The sequence below is a fragment of the Vigna unguiculata genome, chromosome 11, assembly GCF_037176805.1.
Source record: "Vigna unguiculata cultivar grain cowpea cultivar isolate G323 ecotype 2 chromosome 11, ASM3717680v1, whole genome shotgun sequence".
In the NCBI taxonomy this organism is placed as follows: domain Eukaryota; kingdom Viridiplantae; phylum Streptophyta; class Magnoliopsida; order Fabales; family Fabaceae; genus Vigna; species Vigna unguiculata.
In genome coordinates this window covers 43,503,547-43,513,016 of record NC_140802.1, presented here as the reverse complement: position 1 = coordinate 43,513,016, position 9,470 = coordinate 43,503,547, and the positions used below count along the sequence as shown (strand labels likewise).

Here is a 9,470-nt window from a genome sequence, read left to right as displayed (position 1 = left end):
CATAAGTGGCACCCTCGACCTTTATATTTCTTTGACTTGTGTTTTTCAAATTGTGTTCGCCAGTTTTGTGGTATCGTCCAATGTCGTATAAGTGAACGACTTTTATTCAACCGAGTTAGGTCACCCAAATCTAGGTCAATTTAGCTTATCTTTAGTGAAAATTTTACGAGGTCAAAATAACATTAGTTATATCAAATTGGATGATCCTAACACAACCAAAAGAGTTCCACAAGCAAATAGATCAACAATTTAAAATCATATTAACACAACTCAAATTGATCAATTTTATAACAATACAATCATTAGAAATAAACTAGCTTTCCTTGCTTGAATAAACTAAAATAATATTTTCTCACAAATTTTACCTCCCACATATTATTTCACATGCATATAAAAAAATCATGATCAATTATCAAAACACATCCTAACTATCATAATTAAACAAATATTTATTTTGAATTCTTAAACGCTATATGCAAGCTCATAAAAGAAATAAAATTAGAAGACAACAAATAAAATATAAAAAAATGAAGTTCTTAAGATTTTGATATTTATTATAAATAAAATAATTAATTGTCATCGTCAGAATCACTACTACTTTTAAAATATATAATTATTAAAGAATAAAAAAAAATTGTGTAAAAAACAAGTGAATCCATTTTATAGATGGTATAGATATTTAACATATTTTTTGTTACCCACATTACCACATTTTATTTCGTTATCGTAGACAAATATTATGATTTTGTATTTTTATTTTGTGAACATAAAGGGTAAACAAAGTATTTAGATTAATTAAATAAATATAAAAACAACTGGTAGGTTTTCGGGGCATTGTACAAAACATGCCGTTGCCGCCATTATCGTTCTGAAATCGAAGCCGATAAACCCTAAACCTCACCAAACAGTGGTGGCAGAGTTCTGCCACCTCTTTCAATGGCCGTCAACGACGCCGATCAATCCAACAGGCCTCACAGAAATCGCCAATCCGGTTCCAAATCCGACAAGAAGAAGAGTAAGAAGAAGCAGAATCAGGATGCCGGAGGAGAGGATCAGAAAAGCCAAAACCCTAAAGCATTCGCTTTTTCTTCCTCCAACAAAGCCAAACGGTTGCAATCACGTGCCGTGGAGAAAGAGCAGCGCCGCCTTCACGCTCCCATCATTGACCGCTCCTACGGCGAACCCGCTCCATACGTCGTCGTCGTGCAGGGTCCTCCTCAGGTGCTTAGTATTCTCTTATCTTTCACTATAATTTAACTGGACTCAGTGCACTTAGTTCTTAATGTTGCCCTTTGCTGTTTCGTGTGTTTGGTTTGATACCAGGTTGGGAAGTCACTGTTGATTAAATCCCTGGTTAAGCATTACACTAAACATAATTTACCCGATGTTCGAGGTCCACTCACTATTGTCTCAGGTTTGTTATTATTTTTATACACTTTGCCTCTATCTGTAAATTTACTTTTGTGTGTTTCACTAGTTCTCTGCGCTTGGTTAACCATGATTTTTCTTTCACCTGCAGGAAAGCAAAGGCGGGTTCAGTTTGTGGAATGCCCAAATGATATCAATGGCATGATAGACGCGGCAAAGTTTGCAGATCTAGCGCTACTTCTCATAGATGGGAGTTATGGTTTTGAAATGGTGAGTTGCTTGTGAATGATGATAGGGTTGTCCATTTGTAGTGTTGCTATTGTGGGATTTTGATGGATTTGTCTTGGCATTGGTTTTATAAAATAAGGATGTTGTTTTTTTGATATTTGCTTCTTTTGTAGGAAACCTTTGAGTTCCTAAATATATTGCAAGTTCATGGGTTCCCAAAGGTCATGGGGGTTCTCACCCATCTTGATAAATTCAAGGATGTGAAAAAGTTGAGGAAAACAAAACAAAGACTTAAACACCGTTTCTGGACGGAGATATACGATGGTGCTAAACTATTTTACTTATCAGGCCTAATTCATGGAAAGTAAGTTGTCAGAAGAAACCTGTTTTGTTACCATACAGTTCGTTCTTTTACTTGTGCAAGTTAATGCTTAATAGTGTCTGCTAAGCTTTGTTAGTAGTTTTTCTTTTGAATACTAATACTTCTTAATTTAACAGGTATGTTAAGCGGGAAGTGCACAATCTTGCTCGATTTATTTCAGTCATGAAGTTTCATCCTTTATCTTGGCGAACTTCCCACCCCTATGTTTTAGTTGACCGTTTTGAAGACATCACTCCTCCTGAAAAAGTGCATGTAAATGATAAATGTGATAGAAAAGTCACCCTTTATGGTTATCTTAGAGGATGTAATTTGAAAAAGGGCAATAAGGTGTGTTTAGCAGTTCTACTGTATTATTTCCTTTTCTTGAAATTAAATTCATTAGAATTTAGAATTTTGGTAGAATGCACCAGGGACAGGGTCCTCAATTGATACTTGAGATGATTCCTCATCTCATAGTTAGCTCAAAGTTCACACTGTTATTTGCCTTGACTTGAACAATGCTTTATCCGTTGGTTTTATCTCAGAGTACTGATTGATAACCAATTAGTTGAAGGGGAAAAAATTAAATATAATTGTCATCTTAAATCCTAATATTCGTGTATCTAAAATTTTGTGCTAATTTTGGTTAAATTTAATTTCAAAACATCTTCATTTATTTTATACATGTTTTTCAAACTTATAATTTACTATTTATTTTCTACTTATGCATTATAATGCAACCATTTTCCCCCTTAATTGCGGAAAAAGCTATTTCCTTTCTCATCAAAAGATTTGAATGTATATGTTATATAAAAAGGAATTCATTTATTCACTGGTTTTAGTGTTTTAATTTGGTGTATGCTAGAAGTGTTTAATCAACTTGGACTATCTGATTACAGAAATACAGTTATCATGTTGTCATTAAAGTATTATGTTTATGTGTCCTCAACTATTGGTAGTCTAACCATTGTTTTGAATTTTGGAAATCAGGTACACATAGCAGGAGTGGGTGATTATAGTTTAACTGCTATTACTGCTTTACCGGATCCTTGTCCTCTCCCATCTGCTGCAAAAAAGAAAGGGCTGCGGGATAAGGAAAGATTATTCTATGCTCCTATGTCTGGACTTGGGGATCTTTTGTATGACAAAGATGCTGTATACATAAATATTAACGACCACCTTGTTCAATTCTCAAAAGTTGATGGTGAAAACTCTGCTATGACAAGCAAAGGTTCTTGTTAGTTTCCTTTCCTTGTATTTTATCCGTTCTCATATTTCAATTATTTTATCATTGTCTGTGAAATCATATTATGATCATATGGTGGTGGTTCCTCTGTTACAAAGTTGAGGTATTCAGCTGGTTTGTAACTTTTATCACCGTGTCTTATTGCAATCATACGACATCAGTTATCTATGGTAGTCATTTTCTACCTGCATCATTCTAACACAATTACCTGTTATACTTTCAGGTCTATTGTGCATACCTCAATAGTGTTTTTGTTTTGCTTCTCTGATTTCTGCCTTGTTCAATATTTTATTAAACTTTTATCTCATATGCTTCTGACAGGAAAGGACAGAGATGTAGGAGAGCTTTTAGTGAAATCCCTGCAGAATACCAAATACTCTATCAATGAAAAACTGGAGAACAGCTCTATCAGTTTTTTTGGTGAAAAGTCTAAAGTGTCATCAGCAGCTCTTACTGACGCACATGGTGAAAACAAGGATGTAGAACAGAATGAAGCTGTTATAAACACAAAGGTTTCAGATGGTTCAGAATCATCTGATCAGGATGAAGAAGACAACATGAAAGAGAGTGAAGCCTCTGATTCCGACAATGAAGATTCACCAAATAGTAATGGTTTGAAAGGAGACCAAATACAAGAACATATTGAGTTTCATGATGGAAGACGAAGGCGGAGAGCCATATTTGGAAATGATATTGATCAAAGTGATGTGATGGTAAGCTTTAAGCAATTTTGTTTGTTTTTTTGAGTCGAGCAACTCATACCTAACATAAGGGAACTATGATATAGATTGTGTTATGGTCATTCCCTTTCCATTTATTTGATCCCAGGTATCTTGTGTATATGAGGTGAAGCTTATACTATATTGAACTGTTGACCAAATTAAAACTCATTGAATTACTGACTTCTGTTTGAGTAAAACTATTTCTGCTTTTGTTTCATTTGATATTTATGTCAGTTTGCATTGACAATGCTCTTCTGCCGCACTCAATTTCAAACTGACTTTGTTGATAGGATTCAGAAGGAGATGAGGATGCTGCTGCAAGTGATGATCTTGTGTCTTCCGAAGAATCTTCAGAAGAAGAGGAGGAAGATGATAATGATAATGATAATGATGACACAAATGGTGCAGTTTTCCTCATAGTATTGTTAAGATTTATATCTTTTTCATTTTTGTCTGTCTGTATCAATGTGTTATGCCATTTTCAGTACTAGGTCTAGGTGATCATGATAAATCAATCAATGTTTGTATCTGAAGCTAGATTCTTGATATCTTTTCTGACTTCTCTTGATTTTCTCTTAGAAAATGGCATGGGTAATGTTTCCAAGTGGAAAGAGTCTTTGGCAGAAAGAACTCTTTCACGGAAAGCTCCTAGCTTGATGCAACTTGTGTATGGGGAATCTACTAATAATTCAACCACAGCAAACTCAGAGAATGAGAATAGTGGAGATGAGGAAAGTGATGATGACTTTTTTAAGCCCATAGAAGAAGTGAAAAAGGTTAGTCCATTACTACCTTGTTAGGACTTGTACCAAATTGCTTATGTAATTATCATGTTTCTTTCCTTTAATGATAATTAGAAACACCACATTTGAAATGTACATGTTGGTATTTTTTAGAAACCCTTATTTAAATTTGTTCCTTTGTTAGCTCACAAAATATGTTCTTGTTTGGTACATACATGAACTAAGAAATCGTGTTGTGCTTTTTTGTCTTTAAAATCTATAGCAAAGCATGAGAGATGGATTGGATGATGATGGAATGATCAACACTGAGGATTGTTCCAAGTGTACACAATTTGTGCAACAGAGATGGGATGAGGAGATTCGCAACCGCTTTGTGTCTGGAAATTTGGCAAAAGCTGCACTCAGAAATGCATTACAAACAGCAAATACTGAAGGGGAAAATGAAGATGTCTATGGTGACTTTGAAGATTTGGAAACAGGAGAAAAGCATGAGAATAATCAGACAGATGATGCTCTTGCAGCAACAACACTAAAGGGAGATGATTTGGAAGCTGAGGAGCGGAGGCTTAAGAAACGTGCTCTCCGTGCAAAATTTGATTCTCAATATCCTTTTTTTCTCTCCATATACTTATTCAACATGAACTGTTACTTCTAGTAACCTACGACTTCATCTGAAAAAAATGTTCATTTATTGCTTTAAGGTTTGACTTCCGAGTTTGGTAGAATCACGTTTTTAAATTCCACATAGCTTCTGTCTTGTTCAAAGGTAAAAAACCCTTCCTCCAACATGCACTGGCATGAAATAAAAACATCCACAGGACTAGAAAATAAATTGCCAATTTATGCCATATTTTAATAATGTTGCCTTGCAATTGTCGTAATGGTGGACTTTGGGTAATGGTCTACTTCCATCCCTGCCAAAACTTGATGTCTTTCACATGATTAAGGGTCTAACCACAATCAGTGATGAATGGACTACATAAAAAACTTCAACAAAGCCCTTTGCCCTAAACTTCTGGGTAATATTATGTATCTAATGCCTCGGCCATCCCTGCCAAAACTTGATGTCTTTCACATGATTAAGGGTCTAACCCAAATCAGTGATGAGTGGACTACATAGAAATCTTGATCAAGACCCTTTGCCCTACACTTTTGGGTAATGTAATGGATCTAATGTCTCAGCCATTGGTATGATAATGATGTGAAATGTAAACACACCGACTCATTGGTATGATGTACTACTTTTCTGTGTGATGCTTACTCATTGAACTAAAAGCATATTGTTGGGTGCAATATAGTTCTATAATTTGTTACCTTAATTCCGTTATTTACATTTGACAAAGACCCTGGGTCACCAGAAGAAGACACCGATAATGAAAGTGAACGCAAGTTCCATCGTGGTCAAGCTAATGAAAGTAGCTATTTTGACAAGGTAAATTGCTAACATTAGGTGTCAACTACCACATTCTATTATGGCTGGCTAATAAGTGTTGGTTTCTGCCAGTTGAAGGAGGAGATTGAGCTCCAGAAACAAAGGAATATAGCTGAACTCAATGATCTTGATGAAGATACCCGGTTGGAGATAGAAGGGTTCCGAACAGGGACATACCTAAGATTGGAGATTGATGATGTTCCTTGCGAGATGGTTGAATACTTTGATCCCTACCATCCAATATTGGTTGGAGGGGTTGGTATAGGGGAGGAAAACGTTGGATATATGCAGGTCAGTGAATTTTTTTGAAGTATAATTCCTAATAATGTTTAAGTTCACAAGTGTTATTAACATTTTAAGGTCAATGAAACTAATATTTTCTTTAAAAGTAAATTGGTTGGGATTTTTATTAGTCCAGATTGTTTAAAGCAAATCCAAGGACAAGTGACGAATCAACTGTCACCATAAAAAAACTCGGTAGTGTTTCAAAATGAATGTTTCTTGTACTATTTATGTTTGGAATAGTGTCTATTTATAATTGTTTACTAGGATGGTAACGTGGATCTCCTCTATGCAAGGAATGGAATGTAAAGGGCTGTTTGTGTATAAAATAAAACTTTGGGTTCTAAAACACGTTTTAATAATAGCAGCGTTGAGTTCATTTTTAGAAGTTGATTGAAATTTGAACTTTTGAGATTTGGTTTCTATTTGGTTCCAGACAAGGTTAAAGCGGCACAGGTGGCACAAGAAAGTTTTGAAGACTAGAGATCCAATCATTGTATCTGTTGGATGGAGGCGTTACCAGACAACCCCAGTTTATGCCATTGAGGATACCAATGGAAGGCATCGTATGCTTAAGTACACTCCGGAACACATGCATTGCCTTGCTATGTTTTGGGGCCCTCTTGCTCCTCCCAACACTGGGGTTGTAGCTGTTCAGAATTTAGCGAACAATCAGGTCTGGTGCTACATTCCTTTGTTAAATATTCCTTCTTAGGTCTTGTCAATTCATGGGATCTTTACTTGTAATTTATTCCTTTTTTATTTTTCGATGTTATTGTTTTGCTAAGTTTCTGAGAGGATGTATTCTGTTTATCAGGCAACATTTAGGATTACTGCCACTGCAGTTGTGCTTGAGTTTAATCATGCAGCAAGGATAGTGAAGAAAATCAAATTGGTTGGTTATCCATGCAAGATATTCAAGAAGACAGCACTTATCAAGGATATGTTTACTTCAGATCTTGAAGTAGCTCGGTTTGAAGGTGCAGCTATTCGAACAGTCAGTGGGATCAGGGGGCAGGTCAAGAAGGTCCGTTTATTGTCTTGTTAAGATGGTGACATACATTATACTGATGGTTTTTTTGGTAGTTCCAGCAGTTGGATACGTATGACTTACCGTCTATTTTGTCCTATGTTATGTATTCATCTGGCAGGCCGCAAAAGAAGAAATAGGTAATCAAGCAAAAAAGAAGGGTGGGCAACCTAAAGAAGGAATTGCTAGGTGCACTTTTGAGGATAAAATCCTGATGAGTGACATTGTTTTCCTGCGTGCATGGACTCAAGTGGAAGTTCCTCAGTTTTATAATCCATTGACAACTGCATTGCAGCCTCGTGAAAAGACCTGGAAAGGAATGAGGACCGTTGCAGAATTGAGAAGAGAACACAATCTTCCTGTTCCTGTAAATAAAGATTCACTTTACAAGGTATGTGTTCTAGTTTGATACTAATGAATGCTTTCCCTTCCTGCTGTGCATTGAGACGTTTCTTTGCCCATATGGTTTATAGTTTGTCGACTTATTTTCATTCTCATCTTCTGCCAGAAAATTGAAAGAAAACATAGAAAGTTCAATCCATTGGTGATTCCCAAGTCTCTTCAAGCAAGTCTTCCCTTTGCATCAAAACCCAAGGATATACCCAAGCGAAAGAAGCCCTTACTTGAAGAGAGAAGGGGAAGGGGTGTTGTTATGGAACCACGAGAGCGCAAAGTTCACGCTCTTGTTCAACATCTCCAGTTAATAAATAGTGACAAGGTAAGTATGTCAGTTGATTGAATTTCTATTCAAGATTTCCAAGCAGACTGTGCAACTGGCTTGGGACTATATTCCATTGCTTGAAAGTATTTTTGTTCCATTTAATGGATTTGAAGTCTTTTTAAAATTAAGGATGAATCTACTTCAAACACAGTAGATTTGCTGTTTAGTTCACACTCCAATTCAAAGAAAGCCAGCACTAGCCAATGGCTTTGTAGCTTAATTAATGGTTACTCGTCCTCTGGAAATACTGGATTAATATGTAATTTTTAAAACTCAATTATGAGTCTTGACGGTTTATCACTTTTCCTTTTCTTGCATCAAGGTATCAATGGTTAATAGGTCTTAATAATCATTTTTACTGAGTTGTTGAGAAACTGATTTCCAGTTGACTAAGTTGTAATTTCATTGCGGTATTCTGGAGTTCTTTAGCAATACCATTCATAATAAGTGACATTGTTATGATGTGACGCTTTTTATTTTTATTTTTTCCATTTTAAAGCACCGCTTTTGCATGCCTTTTGACATACTCTATTTTCTGAGCTCCTTGCAGATGAAAAAGCGAAAGCTTAAGGAAGAGAAGAAAAGGAAAGAACTAGAAGCAGAGAGAGCAAAAGACGAGCAGTTGTCGAAGAAGCGCCGGAGAGAGGAAAGACGTGAAAAATACCGCGCACAAGACAAACAGAATAAGAGAATTCGAAGAGCAGAGGTTTGACTTTACTACTTGAATTCGTTGTGAAATTGTTGAGGTAAATGAATTTTTGTGACATGTAACCTCCACAAAAAGAGAAACATGAAATGAATGGTTCATGCGGTTGGATCTTCGTGCATCAAGGAATCAAAAAAGAGAACAAAGTTCACGACGTATTCAGCATCAAGTAGATTAATTTGGAAATGGTGGTATGAATCTGTGGAATTAATGGCAACATTGATATATAAAATTGCTTGAGTCGGAAGTCAGTGATCCAGGCTTAGAAATCATATGTTGCAAGTACATGTATTGCACTACAAATTTTGTCCTGCTAGTGTCAATTGTTCACCGAAAATAGGGTCAGTTATTAGACAATTTTGTTTTGAGTTTTGGTAGTTTCTACTACAGTTAGTATGAATACCAATTTTTGGCTTGTGTAAAATTATTTCTAATTCCTTGGAAAATTAATTTCTATTTAGTGTTACAAGCTTTTACCTATTTATCTTTAGCTTACGGAATATTATTGGATGTGTTATTAGGAAGAAAAAAGGGGTAAATTTATAAATTACCAGTTATGTAGTGTCTAAAACGGATAAAAAATGTTATTTGTATTTAAAAAATAAATGAAAATCTGAGACAAAATATAATG

General features: G+C 35.5%; 1 protein-coding gene across 1 annotated transcript; it reads left to right on the top strand.

Moving 5' to 3' along the window:
* Positions 1-827: 827 nt before the first annotated feature.
* LOC114169176 (P-loop containing nucleoside triphosphate hydrolases superfamily protein) lies at positions 828-9,323 on the top strand. The gene is made up of 17 exons (XM_085668690.1): positions 828-1,221; positions 1,324-1,414; positions 1,520-1,638; positions 1,770-1,960; positions 2,095-2,305; positions 2,948-3,188; positions 3,525-3,916; positions 4,216-4,327; positions 4,505-4,701; positions 4,931-5,273; positions 6,003-6,100; positions 6,173-6,391; positions 6,819-7,058; positions 7,200-7,409; positions 7,534-7,803; positions 7,921-8,130; positions 8,684-9,323. The coding sequence occupies exons 1-17, from the start codon at positions 937-939 to the stop codon at positions 8,843-8,845; spliced, it is 3,591 nt and encodes a 1,196-aa protein (XP_085524816.1). The 5' UTR covers positions 828-936; the 3' UTR covers positions 8,846-9,323.
* Positions 9,324-9,470: the final 147 nt, after the last annotated feature.

Excerpts from the sequence above, each read along its gene's own strand:
- LOC114169176 (XM_085668690.1), top strand. The coding sequence starts at position 937 with ATGGCCGTCAACGACGCCGATCAATCCAACAGGCCTCACAGAAATCGC. Across the intron at positions 1,415-1,519 it reads TCCACTCACTATTGTCTCAG|GAAAGCAAAGGCGGGTTCAG; the intron begins GTTTGTTATTAT and ends TTTCACCTGCAG. Across the intron at positions 2,306-2,947 it reads ATTTGAAAAAGGGCAATAAG|GTACACATAGCAGGAGTGGG; the intron begins GTGTGTTTAGCA and ends TTTGGAAATCAG.